A 15875-nucleotide genomic window follows, 5' to 3' on the forward strand; every position below is an offset into this window, starting at 1 on the left:
TTGTGTTCTTGTGTTTTTGCATTTACTTTAAAAAAACACTCAATGTCTGTTTTATTTATTGACGTATAGAGGATTGTTGTTTTCCTTGTATTATCACTTTTATCAGTTGAACTTGAGCGACTCAACTTATTTGAGCCACTCAATTGTCATTGTGTAATAGATTGTGGCATCTTTGTGGACCATTTAAGGGTTAGAAATCTCTCCATTGTATTTTGGCAGACTAAGGGGCCCCCAAACACAGAGGTGCCTAGTGTTACTTTTATTGAGTAGGTTTTTTGTGTACAAATTTTAAAAAGCATTGTACTTTGCTACCTTGTTATTAAAGTAACAAAGTAACTTTTTACAACTGAGTAAATTGTAAACAAACTACTTTTTTACTTTAACTTGAACATTTTTAGACCAGTACTTTTACTTGCACTTCAGTAAAAAAATGTTTTTATCAAAATAGTGTTACTTTTACTTAAGTAGAATATTTCAGTACTCTTTCCACCTCTACCCAAACAACATCTTGCATGGGGCCCCCACAAAGCTAGAAACGGCCCTGGGTGATGTTCAGAGAGAGAACTGCTCCTCGTTCTAGGAATGTTAAAGTAACCATAACCATGTGCAACGTTCCGTTTTTCTGTATCGAACATATTTAAAAAGGAATAAACAAATGTAAAATAAAACAAAAATAAAAACCTACACTGCACACCACTGTGTGCACTGTTTATTCGCCTCCACCAGCTCGTACGGTGATTGGCCGAGCGTCACGTGACCTCACAGCTGATTTCCTCGACTGGATAGTTTTTTGCTTTGGCCGTTCATTATTCCATGTTAGCCGTTGCTGCTAACGCCGTAGCGAACAGCTGTATTGGCGAGCTACGATGGCACAAGCAGCACAGGCCCTCGATGTAAATGCTTCTCAAATCCATGTGGAGCACGACAAAAAGCGTCGACAGTTTGTCATACGACTCAATGGTGAGTTCAGCATGTAAACACTAGCATGCTAGCTGGCAAATGCTAGCCCAGTGTGTGTCATTGTTGTGTACTTGTGGCCTCATCGATAAACTGCAGATGCTTTTCTCAAAGGTGTTGTTAAGTTGTCGTAGTCCAAATGTCAACGTATTTGTTTAAAATACACTCTTTCGTGGCAAGGAGATTTTGACCAGCAGAGCTTAGTCAAAATCTACTAACTTACGTTGCGAGGACACTTTCTCCTCTCCCTTTTATGAAGCTGTTAACGATGTGAAGCCATAAATGACAGCTTTTAAGGCCCGTATTAACAAGAATGAATCTTTAAAGGGAAATTCCCTCATAACAATCTACTTCCGTTCTACTGAAAACGATATTCATATATGTCCTATATTGTATTGATCAGGCCCTTGCACTCACCAGTCACTTTATTAGGTACACCTTGGTAGTACCGGTTTGGACCTTCCTTTTGCCTTCAGGACTGTCCTCATTCATAACATAGTTTCGACTAGGTGCTAGAAACATCTGAAAAATTCTGAAATGATAGCCAGTATGGATTTAGAGCAAACAGGTCAACAGCTATAGCATAAATATATTGCTCATTAAAATGGACTGAATTGGTTAAAAAGTTATAGTAACAAAAATCATAGTGATCACAAATCAACAGGCATAGATATTACATGTGAAGTGCCACAGGGGTCACTGCTTGGTTCAGAATTGTTCATTAGGTACATAAATAAAAGGATCTGGACTTCTGAAATGGGTCATATTTGCAGGTGATGCCAACATCCTTTGTTCTGCAGATAATTTGCAGCCGTGCTTCGAGAGAGTTAGGAAATCATGTTGAAAAGGGGAAGAGAATAGGGGTAGGACTGGATTCATTCTACTCCTTTTTGGACATTACTTTTGTTTGTTGCATTGTTATTTTATGTGCTTTTGTTCTGAATAAACATTCATTCATCACAAAATTGTTGCAGATTTGTTATCTGCACTTCCATTTTTGAGAATCTTCTATGCTGTCACATCCCTAAGATTATTGGATTGAGATCTACTGACTGTAGGGGCCATTTGAATGCAGTGAAGTCATGTTCAAGAAACCAGTTAGAGATGATTTAAACTTTGTGACATGGAACATTTTTCTAGTGGTGGAAGTAGCCAATCAGAAAATAGGTGTGGTCATAAACAAATGGACAAGTAGGCTGTGGTGTTAAATGGTACCAAAAAAAAACACTCGAGGCTCGAATGTAGACTTCTGTCCCTAAATGCAACATGACCTGCCTTTTCGTATTTGCTGATAGCATAGAAGTTTGAGGGGTCAAATTAATTCTCACAGATAAATGGAAGTTTGTCTGTTTTTTTAACAAGCAGTACAACATGCTAGCGTTGTATGTGAATTTCTCTGTGAGATGAATAAAGTATCTATCTATCTCTCTATCTATCTATCTACATGTGTCCCTAATACAGTGGCTGGTGAGTGCATATAAAGCGCAGTAAGATTATAATTTAGCTTTAACCGGTGTGACATGATACTTCTATATGTGTGTGAGTGACAGGATTTTAAGATCCACTCCACTGCAGAAATTTGCTATGGTTTAATACTTTTAATGAACGTTCCTTCTCTTTAAAAAAGTATGTCATTTCCAGAAAGGGGGTAAAAAAACAGAACAATTCAGAGAGCTTGCTTCCTACAGGTTTTCTTTGTCTGGTTTGATGCAGCCCAAGGCCTGGCACTGGTTCCTGCCTTGTGAATTGGGAGCCCCTGCTTTAGAGGATCTTGCACATACATGTCAGATGTGTTTACAGCAAAAAAATACAAAAACCTTTGGTTCCCAGAATAAAGATTGTTATCAGTACAGACAAGTGGAAAGGGGTAAATACAGTTGGCTACATGTAGGCTACATGATATATGTTGTATTCTTATAATGTAGATTGAAAGCTGCTTCCTGCAGTTTCATCAATAACTTGGCAGTTTATAGTAAATCTACAATGTTTCAGTAGCAGGCATGTTGTAGGTATCACTAAATACTTTGTTTTGTGGTTGTGAGTATTTTTTTAGGAATCAGTTGTATTTGTAGAGTTAGACGTATGTAAAGCTGTAGGAAAGTGTCTGGGCTGGAGACAATAATAACACAATTCGATGGCTGTGACTGTTATCTGCCCTCAGGATCCCATGACCGTGCAGTTCTTCTGTATGAATATGTCGGGAAAAAGACGGTGGACTTGCAACACACTGAAGTTCCTGATGCTTACAGAGGGAGAGGAATTGCCAAGCATCTTGCTAAGGTAAAACTCACAAGGTCTGATATTTTACCATTCAGTCATAAGAGAACATTGGAGTTTTTCCTTCTGTTCATTTCTGAAAGAATATTGTAAATGCATTTAATAACAGAACCGATAAACTGTGGGATTCATTTGTATATCTGTGAACCACACTCAAGCACATCTCACATTGTTGAATTTTTAAATACACACTATTTCTGCTTTGTGATGGCAGGCAGCCATGGATTTTGTGGTAGAAGAGGATCTGAAAGCCCACTTGACCTGCTGGTATATTCAGAAATATGTCAAAGAGAATCCTCAGCCTCAGTACTTTGAACATATTTATCAATGACCCCCACATGGCTCCTACAGAGAAGAAGGCGTAAGAGATAAATAAATACTGTGTGGTGGTGGCAGCAGCAGTAGCATGTTTTGGAGTCACCGGCTGATGCACAGTAAAGGACCTTTCAGGCTTGGTAAACATGACACTGAGTGAATCCAGAGACAACTTAACTTGTTGCAAAGGCATTTGTGACCCGAATGTTGGATCAACTGTAATGTCTGACTGGTCTGCAGTACAGACCATAATGCAGGGATGTACCTTCACCAGGAATTTAATCCGCTGCGCTTGACTTGTTAACGTGAGCAAATCAACCAACCAAAAGTGAAGCCTGTTACCTCAAACGGAAACTCATCACTGACTCTAAGCAAGCAATAGGTATGTCATGAATACATATGTGACTGGAATATGTGTTGCTGATGTTCTGTCCTCCTTTGGACTCACTGGTTGTGAACACTACAAGATGGCAGACCCAGGTGTCTTTCTCCATGATGGCCTGGATGGAAGCTATATCGTCTTCACTGACACGGAAAGGCTCATAGCATTTTATATTTCAACCCTCTTTTGTTATTCTTCTGAGATTGGATATGTTTCCAATTTGATTTCCACTCTAGGAAATTGTGTTTCTTAGGGCTGAAATATTAGTATGGTAGGTTGTCTACTAGATGCATCTTTGAAACATCCCCCTTTTTTTCCTTTGTAACTGGAAAGAAATGGAAGCAATACATTTGGTGGGTAATGGGTAATTTGAATATATCTGTTACCAGTAACAGATACTTACTGTCTGTTACTGGAGCCATAAATCAAAGTGCATGGATTTTTAAACCAAAGAACACAAACATATTATATTATTTGGCTTTGGAGAACACAACTGTTTTCTCCACTGTAAACATGTGGTGAATTAGGTCTAAAGCTTGTCACTGCATAACAACAATGTGAGTGTATTTGGATCAATAATTCTGCTGAAACCAGCATTAAAGACAGCAGTGCTATATTCAGGGTATTAACATTCTAAGTTGTTGAACATTCTTTGTTCTGTCCTTGAGGAGGAGTCTTTTGCCAGCTGATGTCGAATGATTGAGGTCATCAGAGGAGAATTGTTTTCCTGAAAACTGTTCCCTTTTTTAATTTCGCTGTTGACAATCAAAGGAGTTGAGGAGAAACATACCTCAGGGGACTCGACACACACTGACGGGAACAGACATCAACACCTGAAGCAGATTATCTGCTTCAAAAACCACCTAAAGGAAACTGCAGGAAAATTATTTTTTTAAGTTATGTGGTGCACGCCTATTTGTATGTTTTGGTAGTCAAAGTATTATTTCTATTTTTGTCTTTTTTGTGCGTGTGTGTTTTGTTTATTTTTCCGCATTTTCTTAAACACTTCTGAGCAGGTGGTTCTATTAATAAGCATGTGCTGGATGTACCAGTCACCTACAATGTTTTGTGCTTGAGACATTTTTTGTGTATGAATAAATAAACTCCATGCTCATTACAGAATGTCAAAGTGTGCATTTATAACAAAACTGAGGATGATGATATTCAGTCTTTTTTTTTTTTAAATGTGTACTGTATATAATAATTACATGCTGATAACAGCTAGGCTAAACATTTATTTCCATATATTGATGCATATATACTTCATGCACCAGAGGTTTGTCAAACTTGGAGTACAGACCAGAGTGCATTATATGAAATAATATCCAGTCACTTCAGGAAATACAGTACGTGCTCTGTGTCATGTTTTGTTGATCCAGGATTAGAAAAGGCATTACATTGTTGCCACCTAGTGGCATAAACAGAAATTGTTATTCAATTTGTCAGCAGACAAAATAACAAGTTTGATGTTTTTACATGAGGATTCGGGAAAGTGAGGGAAATTTAAACTGCTACAGTTTAAACATGATGCAGTTGAAGGAAGGACCAAGATGGGAATTTTGACTTTTTCCATTTATCAAACTACTCCATTCATCGCTGTGAAATGAAAACTACACACTTAACTGTTTGTTATCATTTAAATGTTGGGTCCATTTCAATAAGTAAATGAACTTAACCAGGCATTGAAGCTGGTTTTATCCAAATGTATTCAATAAAAAGTAGCATTGGCGGCTTTTAGACCTAAATGTTGGGAAGTGAATTAATAGAATTACCCAATTGACTGAAATAGATAAGAAAAATATACATATATATTGTAGAGTGTGGGGGAGTAGATGTGGGTCAGGGTGCAGTGGATATATACTGTATGAACTGTGGTGACCCACGTGTCATCATGTTTGTTGATTTCATTGATTAGTTTAATTGATCAATCGACATACTTGGTTAATAATTTCCAATACTTCTGGACTGCAAATGTAACTGTTTTTGATATGGTAAATAAATAGGTTTTAACATCGTTGTGAATTAGCAGTCTCATTCAATAAATATTTATTTTAAAAATGATTTATTTTTGATAATTTGAATATGTGCCACTGGTGCAGCATTTTGGTTTCTGCTGACTTCAGATTCCTGAACGTAGCCATTGTTCCTGCCAGTCCGCGTCAGGTTTCAGCAGCACACACCGAGAAATCACGCGAGCACAGGAGTTAGGGTGAGAACCAAAAAGTATATACAGCACGACCAAACTGTTACCAAACTATATTTGCAGACATAATTATGTATATGTTTAATCATAAACAGAATATGTATTAATCCCGGATAAATTGTGTGGTCACACAGTTGTTCCATGCCACATTAAGACATATACAAGAAAGATAGCACCAAATATAACAAATAAAAATAATATAAAACATACCCCTCATGAAACAGCACAATGTGTACCAGATAAATAAGAACATGATTAATCATGCATATATCATTAACGTTGCTTTACCTTGTACAAAACAGACAAACTTCCGTTTATCTATGAGAATTAATTTGACCCCGCAAACTTCTATGCTGTCAGCTATCAGCAAATACGAAAAGGCAGGTCATGTTGCATTGTGGGGATAGAAGTCTACATTCGAGTATCGAGTGATGCGTTGACGCCATTGGCAAACTACATTACCCAGAATGCCGGGGGCCGTCATACGTCAACTGCAATCACAGTTGCATCTCCAACATGGCGTCGCTGGGAAGGAGGCGCGGTGTCCCAGTAAGCAGGGAGAGGTCAGTTACTCCTCATCTTGAACGTTTAGCGAAAATGTTTTAATTCATCACACTGTTATGTACGTTTCACAACTCGACTGACACCAAGCGTGCATCTTATTAGGGATTCAAGGTTAAGTGTCAACGCGACAAGGCGGAATTATATCCCATGGTTGGCTAACGATAGCGGGCTAACCCGTACAGCTAGCTAATGTTAGCCAGGAAACAAACTAGCAGCTCGTGATGTTTTGGTTGGTTCACCACAAACTATAAACTGCGAGAAAAGTTCAGTTTGATTGTGTTGATGTGGCCGATGCGGTGAAGTGCCTTGGCTCACATGAGGTACAATGTTGGCTAAGCTAACAACAGTGTCCGCTGTGTTTTGTCGGTCTGCTGAAACTAAAGCGGTCCCGAAATTAGCTGTCCAGTCCTCCAACTTTCTGTCGCGTAAGCGAGGAGGTTTACCTTGTGTAAACGCCCCTCAGGTACATTGTGTTCCCTTCACAGTGACTAAAATATGATTTGTTTACGACATGACCTTTAAGTCTTTGCCCCCTCTACTTAATGCACCGTTCTTAGTGAAGCTGAATAAGACTGATATTAATGAAGTCGTAAAGGTTTGCCTTTCACGAAGTCACCGTGTACAACAAGGCCTCAGAGCGCCCACACATCTGTTAGTTGTATATAATGATCAATTATGTGTTTTGTTCTTATGTGTTTGGGGACTGATATAAAACACCAGACAATCTATTAAACAACTTAAATGTATTCAATTGGAAAAGGTTATCACAATATTGTAATAGATATATTGGTAGATATTGTCAATACCAATGTAATGGTTTTATATACAACTCAGGTAAAATTAAACCCCAAGAGGCAGTTGTCAATCAGTAAAATAATATAAAGTTAAGCAAACAGTCCTGGGGAGACATTTATGTGTGAACTGGAGGAATTATGGGTTCAGAAATTTGTCCACAGCGCTCTTTGTATACACGCTCATTTACCACCATGTCATGAATTAAAATGTTCAAATAAGATGCTGGTATACAAAAATGTATGTCATCCATAAACATTGTTCTCATGTAGTTTTATACATATATGGAATTTGGTTGAGGAAATATTGTGTTCTTTGCTAAAAGATTTGTTTCAATGTAATTATGTAAGGCAGTTAACTGACACTTTTCTTTTTGCCCCCCACGTTTCTGTTTATGCACAGGGGAGTGATGGCAGCTACAGACTGCTACATCGTGCACGAGATCTACAATGGAGAGAATGCACAGGACCAGTTTGAGTATGAGCTGGAGCAAGCACTGGAGGCCCAGTATAAATACATTGTTATAGAGCCCACACGCATCGGAGATGAGACAGCGCGTTGGATTACAGTTGGCAACTGCCTGCACAAGACGGCTGTATTGTCAGGTGCTGCTTGCCTCTTGACGCCTCTTTCACTGCCCATTGAATACTCACGCTATGTGGCGTTGCCTGCTGGCGCCCTTAGTGTGGCCTGTTCTGCCCTGTATGGGATTTCTTGGCAGTTTGACCCCTGCTGCAAGTACCAGGTGGAATACGACAGCCAAAAACTCTCACGGCTGCCCCTGCATACACTCACCTCCTCGACGCCCGTGGTGTTGGTACGCAGGGATGACGTCCACAGAAAGAGACTCCATAATACGATAGCACTGGCTGCCCTGGCATATTGTGCCAAGAAGATCTATGAACTCTATGCTGTATGAGTGCACTCTGAAGAGGATCTGAGAACCAACCGAAAAAGGAAAAAGTAAACAAAAAAAAAACAGAACCTCCACCCCAGATGTAAGAAAAGTGGAAGTCACAATCAGGCCCAGCAGTTAACTCTGCACATGTGGTGGTGCTTCCATATTGAACTTTGATCAGAGGGATATAGTTAAAACTAGAAGGAATTGTTTTTCTCTTACATTTCCTTTTACTTCTATGTGACACCAGTACATTTGTCTCTGTAAGAACCTTGCGCCTCCTTCCCTGTGACCTCCCCCTGCACCCTTGACACACTCATTTGTGCACAAGGGTATGGCAGCAGTTCCATTGGACTGAGTTGTGTCGCAGTTCAGATGTGTTTTGAGTACCAAGCTTTTTCCTCCTTTCCCTCGTAGTTTTACTGTACCCTTTTCTTGCTGATCAGTACATTATCCTTTCATTAAACATAAGGACATTTCAAACTCACTTTTCTGTTTTTTATTTTACTTTTTTCATTAAATGGATTGTACTTGATGTCCAGAAAAGAGCATACAGCTACAACATGCTTGAGATTGTCTGGTCCATGTAGATTTTCTTGTTTGAATGCACACAAGCAAAAGCTTGTTTGACAATGATCAGGAAAGTTTTGAAAGCCACATTTAACACCCACACACACGTCTGAGAATTTACAGTATGTTCCAAAATGTATAAAAGAAACTATGAGAGTACAGTTAAGAACTACGCAGCAGGTCTAAAGTCATACTAATTTTAATTTGTTTATCCAGTGATTGCAAGTTGCTGTCCACTTTTTTTTTTGTGAATGAATACTAATCATCAATGGATGAAGTGAAGGACAAGTTGTGTTATAATCTGACTTGAAACAATTAAATAATAAAGAGGATTTTAAGTGTGAATTAGTTGAATACCCAGGGTGACTTATGTAATCAGGGTTGTCAACTTTCTATAAACTACTGTTTTTCCCAAAGTATCAGATTTATGTATTTTATGGTACTTTTGATCACAAAGGATTCAGAGAGAAGTTTACGCACATCTCTTCAAAGATCCATCAACATTGTGAACTTTTCTTTATAGTTTAAAAACTGGTGATGTTTCAGTGTTGTGCATTTATGAAATATCAACAGACAAGTGCAGCTGGGAGCAGCCTGAAGTTTCCCCCCGCTATATCAATACTTTTCAGGGAAACATGTTAATAGTGATTATGTTTGTGATAATGTTCAACTATTGACTCTGATTAACGGCTTTTAACAAGTAGTGTTTCTTTGCACCTCACTGGTGCTTATGTTGCTAAAATGTACTGTTTCTTAATATCTGTAGACATCACATGACAGTTGCACACAAGACTGAGATTCTGGCTGTATTTAGGAGAAGATTCACAACCCGTGTTGGAAAAGCACCACTGGATCATTTGTTTTGAAACTGAATTAAACTAACTGCATTTATCCATACAGAGCAGGTCAAACAGCTGTGGTACCATTGCCTCTAATTGTGTGCTTCATAAGATGGGGGAAGACAGAGAAACTTGAAGGGATGGGCGCATAGAGGGCAAACCCAAGATAACGTCATTAGTTTGCGGGTCTGTGGCCAGAGCAGGCTAATTATCAGTCAGCTGACCTGCTGCTGATACAAGTGCTGTTGCACAGGAGTTTGGCTCTGCATGTTTGGGCTGTATATCACATTATTTTGACAAACGTTTTAACAGCTCAATATTAGATTTCTTTTTTTGTAGTCTGAAATAGGAAAAAACACAAACACAGAACCTGACTTATGATGCCTCAGTCATTACATCTAAGACTTTTCAATCAGGTTGGCTGAATGAAAGGTCAGTATTTTTTCTGTCATTAGAAGTTACAGTAAAAAAAGAAATACCCCTCCCTGTTTCACCTTAACTTTGTTTAAGCATTAGCAAAATTTCCCTTGTCATGTCATCTCATATAAAAAGGTATACATTAAATCAAAAATCAAAAGGTTACATTGTTTGCATTCATGGAAGTTGACAAATCTGTCATGGACAAAGGTTGTGAAAGGAAGATAAGAATTCAAAGAAGGTTTCTGAAGATACATTCATGAAATAAAATAGCAATAATTAACTACAATAAACAATAATAATCATTTGAATGTACCCTGTATGTTTATTTTGGTTGCCTTACTTCTTCCTGATGACTGCACTGAGAAACTCCTGGGTCTTGGGTCAAGTCATCCAAACCATTCCGGATGCTGTGTGTTGGTCAAAACTAAATCAAATACTCTGGAGAAAACCTGTTGAGAAACTCTTTTTTTCTGAGGAAAAAAGAGATTAAAGTCAAAATTCTTAATTTTCTGTTTTTGTTGTTGTTGTTGTTGTTGTTGTTTTTTTAATTTTGCTTTCAAAACAATTCACATGTAGCCCTAATCTTCCGTAGTTAACAAAGGAGAAGTATGTGGGAGAAGCCCATGGAGAAGCCTCAAGGCAAAAACGAAACTCCAACTCCCATAATTCCTAGCAGCGAATAACCAGTATCTCCATCGGTATCCGGATCTGTGTTTCTCGGTAGCTGTCTCCTTACATTAGCCCAGGTATTGACCCACGCTGCGGTTTGCGCAACACCTCAGGTGAGAAACAACTTTAAATAAACATGTGTTCGACTTAGTGGCACTCTTTTTACACAGCTGAAGCGAGCTAACATTAGCATTAGCCTCCCCTTTCACTAGCGTTAGTGCAACTGTTGTGGCGTGCGTGCGTGTAGTTAACCTGCTTTACATTGTTTGTAGTCGTAGCGTTGTACTGCACACGTTTTCAAGAACACAAACCTGCTGGTCAGCCAGGGCCGTTTCTAGCTTCGTCTACTTTTGTGGGGACTATATGAAAGATGCTGTTGTGGGCCCCCCAGTTTTCCACAAATCTATTACACTTCACGAGCGAAACAAGCTACATTTATGATAACCTCTCATATTAAAATTAAATATCTTAAGTTGGGCCACTGACGCAAGTAGGCTAATAAATAAAACAGATATTGAGTGTTTGAAATAAAATGAATAAAAAACAACTTTAAATTTACAATTTTGTGAAAATGTGGGGTTTCAAAATGTTAAAATTTTGAAACAAGAACACAACAAGTACGTTCTCACATCAACATAAATTATCACAGGCCAAAACTAGACTGTTGCCTGGAATAAAAATACACCAAAACACCAAAAAAATTACTTATGTTGTGTCTTTAAAGGAAACATAAAACTGTATACACTGTAACACCAAAAGTAAGGGGTAAAAATTAGGTATATAAAATATATTGGATCTAAGTATTTATACATTGAAAAGGAAACGCTCTGTTTGCGCTGTGAATTTTAATGTTGGTGTTTTGGAAATTTCAACCTAAGTCTTTTCAGCCTCTGTCTTCAGCTAGTGTGTGTTTGTGTATCAGGGCGAAGGACTGCGAGTCATGGAGCGAGTCATGGGCGGAGGACTGCTGCCACTGGTTTTAGCAGGTGCTGTATTGCTTTTGTATCGGGTCCTGGTCCGCCTTAGGCCAGGAGCTGCTCTGCAGGATGCTGTGGTGGTCATCACAGGGTCCACATCAGGACTGGGCAAAGGTTGGTCTCCTTTTCATTTCTATATCACCAGTCATACTGATTTACAGCAATTAATAGCAAGATGATTGACAGTGGCATATTTCAAGTGCTATTAGTATTTATTTATTTAAGATTAAGAAGTGGTGTGTTTTGTGTTTCACAGAGTGTGCGCGGGTCTTCCACGCTGCAGGTGCGCGGCTTGTGCTGTGTGGCCGAGATGCAGCCCGTCTGCAGCAGGTGGTCCAGGAGCTCACAGCAAGTTCAGCTGGCACACAGAAGAAGGTGTTTATACGAGAACGATTATTGATAAATCAGCTTTTGACTTCCCCCTCGGTTGACAAAAATATATATTCTATTTTCAGCCTTTAAGAAGCAATATTAGAGATATTTTATGAAATTAGTGAGAGTTAGAGATGCACAAAGGTCCCTTTATTTTATTTAACCGGGTAAAAGACCCATTGAGATTGAGATCTTATTTACAAGGGTGACCTGGCCTAAATAAAATTAAAATAAAATAAACCAGTGGTTTGAAAGTGCAAAACAGGTTGACAGTTAAAGAGCAAGAGTTGTGAATGTACAACCAATCTTAAGAACACAGGAACTGATCAATGGAATCCTTTTGTATGTCATTTAAGATGGAGCGAAAATCTTCAAATGAAATTAGTTTTGTCATTTTGAGTTTAGATTGGAGAGTATTCCAAGCAGAAAAACTGAGCGTGTTGTTCAATATTCAAACACCAAAGCTCCACTTTTTCAAATGTGACCGCTTGATACTGCTACAATGTGTTGCTTGGAACCACACGAAGACTTTCATTGTTTTTCCATAATTATCAGTCGGCCAACTAACAAAGTAGTCAGCGGATTAATTTATCATTTAAAAAATGAGTCATTAATTGGGGCATCAGTGTACTTTCCCATAGTAACGACAGACCAAAAACACAATTTTCTGAGACAATCCTTTTGTGAAGTTCCAATTCCTGAATCATTAGCTTTTCAAAAAATCAAAGACGGAAGAAACTGTTGTTGTTGTTGTTTTTTTTCTTCTCTTTGAATTAGCCTTATTTGAGGTGCAATGATTTGAAACAGCTTGAGTTACTAACTAGTGATGGTGAGATGAAGTGTCTTGAAGCATTGAAGCTTTCCATCAAATTGCTTCACTCAAGGACAAAATGTCTTGAGGCTTAATTTTCTCTACTGAACAGAAAGAATTAAACAGGTCATAACAATAACATCATTGGTTTGTGTATACTGTTTGAACGGAATGGAATAAATTGACAGTATATATATTTTGAAACCACTTCCTTAACCAATCACGTGGTACGTTCCTGCCGGAGAGGCTTCAGACATCATATGTCATCGAAACAAGCTTCGACGCGCGCCGCAGAATATTTCCTGGATTACCCCTCGACACGGCCAGTCATGTCACTTCTGTCTTCTTCCAACACCAGACGTACACTCCCAGCACTGTGACCTTTGACCTGGCCAACACAGCCACAGTGGACAGAGCTGCAGAGCAGATACTGAATTGTTATGGACAAGTGGATGTCCTCATCAATAACGCTGGAATCAGTTACCGTGGGGACATACTGGATACCCATCTTTCAGTTCATCGGGAAGTTATGGAAACAAACTACTTCGGACCCGTTGCTTTGACTCAGGGTGAGTGAGTTAGTTGAAGGAAAAAAAACAAATGCATTTACAGTGTCAGCAGTTTTTTCACTCATTCCTCTCTCCCCACAGCTCTCCTGCCCTCCATGGTCCGTCGACGTAGTGGCCACATCGTGGTTATTAGCAGCATCCAGGGCAAGATCGCCATTCCATACAGATCAGCATGTATATTTCATTTATTTGTTCATTTACAATAATAAATAAATGTTCAGGAATGTTATTTTCAGGTTGAGGAGAAGTGATGCAGCACTCTGGTTTGTCCACTCTGTGTCCAGATGCAGCCTCCAAACATGCCACCCAGGCTTACTTCGACTGCTTACGGGCAGAGATGGAGTGCTATGGGATTCCAGTGACCGTGGTCAGTCCTGGGTACATCCGAACCAATCTGTCGGTCAATGCTGTCACTGGGGACGGCTCCAAGTATGGAGGTGAGGCAATGAAAATGAGAGTTGCATCATTTATATTAAAGACGAGGTGTGAATATGTGTGACCACATTTTTGATAGTCTTTCATTTCTACAATACAAAAATAGCTTGAACACTTCACCAAAATGGCAGTATGTATTGTTTTTACAGTATTTCCAGTTAGAATTACCAATAAAATCCTGGGTAAATCAATCATCAGATCAGTATATGTGTATTTGTATTTCTCTGCTGTTGTCTTGCGTCATCACTTTCAGTAATTACTTCACCCCATGGAGTGGCTCTGTGTGTGTGTGTGTGTGTGTCTGTCTGTCTTTGTTTCTGCACTGTTGTTCCTGATTTGTCCACTGGGTGTCACACTACTGTACTGTTATGATACTGTAGATCTGCTTGTGTGTCTGTTTGTTTCCGCACTTGCCAATATGACCATATTTACGTGAATTGGATAAAGTCTGCTGTCTCTGATTTCCTTGTTGTTTTTTGAGAAAACTTGACAAGACATGAAAATCCTTAAAACAAGACGTATAAGAAACACCAATGTGATTTAAATGAAGTAGCTAAAACGTAATGAAATGAATAAATGAAAGTGATGAAAAAGAGCATTGTCCTCGTGCCTAGAGTTAAAGCTTTTTAGTTAGTTAATGAGATAACTCCCAGGTGACACTGATGCAGTATTTCTTGTTTGTGCCACACTTCTTTCAGTTATGGATAAAACCACAGCGATGGGTCGAGATCCCGGGGATGTGGCTCAGGCTGTTTTGAAGGCTGTCCGTCAAAAAAGCAAAGACGTCGTTTTAGCAGCTCCGCTTCCCACGCTGGCCGTGTACCTGCGAACACTGTGGCCCACACTCTTCTTCAAACTCATGGCCTCTCGTGCTCGCAAGGAGAGGAAACCGAAAGAAGAATGAGGACTAATTGAGAGACAGGTGTGGACCAGTGTCTCATGAGCGCAGTTTCACTGGTATGGACCATTTGCACTGTACATTGTAACAGAAAGAACCTACGGTATGCTGAGTGTTTATCTATTGCTTTATTTTTGACCAGACCCTAGTTCTGCTCTTCCAAGGAATTGATCTTCTCCTTATAATCACAGCTTAGAATTGAACCGATAATTCTTAATGACGTCATGATAGGTTTCAGTACTAACTGTATTGACATGGATGCTGCATGACCAGGGATTTTGGTTTATGTACATTATAAAATGCTTTTTAATTTGCAGCAGTGTTTATTTAGTATTTAGTCCCACTCTCTAAAAGCAGCCTATCACATTTTGAGGGAACATAAAGACAGTTGGCCTGCTGATGTTGACTGTGATGAATGAGAACTTCACCATCCAGAAAAATGCAGGATCTGATGAATGTTTCTCTTATTTTTGGCAGAGGACATATCCCATAACAACAGGTTTTATAACAACCTGTTATTCTTTGACCAAATAGAGATGTATTTGTGTCAGTTTACTGAGTACCTCCCTGAAAGTGAATTAAATTACACTGCTTATCTTTAAGTCTGTTTTAGTATGATTGAGACACTTAATAACTTTACTGCAGTCCAGATATGCAACATCATAACACAAATCTTATCGTTCTGTCTCTTACATCCTGTTCAGTTAATTAAGTTGTGTTGTTCTGATAGGTGACAATATATTTTCCGTGATGGGGCCAACAGGTGAACCACTCTGTTTTCTCTGGAAAATATGACAAACCTTGAACTAAAGATAACCCAAACACCACATTTGTCCATGTAATAGTTCCATTTTAACTGGTGTCATCCCAAATGACACAGTGAACACAAGAGGCCACAAACTGATTTTATAACTATCTTTATACAGA

The 15875-nt window shown here is 38.9% G+C and overlaps 3 protein-coding genes across 5 annotated transcripts; all 3 read left to right on the forward strand.

Annotated features, from left to right (window-relative positions):
- The first annotated feature begins 767 nt into the window (after window positions 1-767).
- natd1 lies at window positions 768-5048 on the forward strand. The gene is made up of 3 exons (XM_044049959.1): window positions 768-960; window positions 3119-3237; window positions 3449-5048. Exons 1-3 carry the CDS (start codon window positions 867-869, stop codon window positions 3563-3565), a joined length of 330 nt encoding a protein of 109 aa, XP_043905894.1. The 5' UTR covers window positions 768-866; the 3' UTR covers window positions 3566-5048.
- A 1568-nt stretch (window positions 5049-6616) lies between these two features.
- Window positions 6617-9303, forward strand: tmem11 (transmembrane protein 11). The gene is made up of 2 exons (XM_044051928.1): window positions 6617-6697; window positions 7893-9303. Exons 1-2 carry the CDS (start codon window positions 6651-6653, stop codon window positions 8407-8409), a joined length of 564 nt encoding a protein of 187 aa, XP_043907863.1. The 5' UTR covers window positions 6617-6650; the 3' UTR covers window positions 8410-9303.
- Window positions 9304-10899: 1596 nt separating this feature from the next.
- Window positions 10900-15550, forward strand: dhrs7b (dehydrogenase/reductase (SDR family) member 7B). 3 transcript variants are annotated; one of them, XM_044050430.1, is made up of 7 exons: window positions 10900-10999; window positions 11774-11977; window positions 12120-12238; window positions 13405-13615; window positions 13697-13789; window positions 13900-14052; window positions 14749-15550. In XM_044050430.1, the coding sequence occupies exons 2-7, from the start codon at window positions 11827-11829 to the stop codon at window positions 14952-14954; spliced, it is 933 nt and encodes a 310-aa protein (XP_043906365.1). In that variant the 5' UTR covers window positions 10900-10999; window positions 11774-11826; the 3' UTR covers window positions 14955-15550. The 3 variants fall into 3 exon arrangements, with proteins under 3 accessions (XP_043906365.1, XP_043906364.1, XP_043906363.1); XM_044050429.1 differs by having other exon boundaries at window positions 11787-11977; XM_044050428.1 differs by having other exon boundaries at window positions 11809-11977.
- Window positions 15551-15875: the final 325 nt, after the last annotated feature.

This window comes from Solea senegalensis, linkage group LG19, assembly GCF_019176455.1.
Source record: "Solea senegalensis isolate Sse05_10M linkage group LG19, IFAPA_SoseM_1, whole genome shotgun sequence".
NCBI classification, from domain to species: Eukaryota; Metazoa; Chordata; class Actinopteri; order Pleuronectiformes; family Soleidae; genus Solea; species Solea senegalensis.

What these genes read in the sequence shown, in the direction of transcription:
- tmem11 (XM_044051928.1), top strand. Translation starts at nt 6,651, where the DNA reads ATGGCGTCGCTGGGAAGGAGGCGCGGTGTCCCAGTAAGCAGGGAGAG. An exon ending in GTCCCAGTAAGCAGGGAGAG is followed by an intron (nt 6,698 to 7,892) that starts GTCAGTTACTCC and finishes GTTTATGCACAG; the next exon opens with GGGAGTGATGGCAGCTACAG.
- natd1 (XM_044049959.1), top strand. Translation starts at nt 867, where the DNA reads ATGGCACAAGCAGCACAGGCCCTCGATGTAAATGCTTCTCAAATCCAT. An exon ending in GTTTGTCATACGACTCAATG is followed by an intron (nt 961 to 3,118) that starts GTGAGTTCAGCA and finishes ATCTGCCCTCAG; the next exon opens with GATCCCATGACCGTGCAGTT. An exon ending in TTGCCAAGCATCTTGCTAAG is followed by an intron (nt 3,238 to 3,448) that starts GTAAAACTCACA and finishes TTGTGATGGCAG; the next exon opens with GCAGCCATGGATTTTGTGGT.
- dhrs7b (XM_044050430.1), top strand. Translation starts at nt 11,827, where the DNA reads ATGGAGCGAGTCATGGGCGGAGGACTGCTGCCACTGGTTTTAGCAGGT. An exon ending in CAGCTGGCACACAGAAGAAG is followed by an intron (nt 12,239 to 13,404) that starts GTGTTTATACGA and finishes TTCCAACACCAG; the next exon opens with ACGTACACTCCCAGCACTGT. An exon ending in CATTCCATACAGATCAGCAT is followed by an intron (nt 13,790 to 13,899) that starts GTATATTTCATT and finishes CTCTGTGTCCAG; the next exon opens with ATGCAGCCTCCAAACATGCC.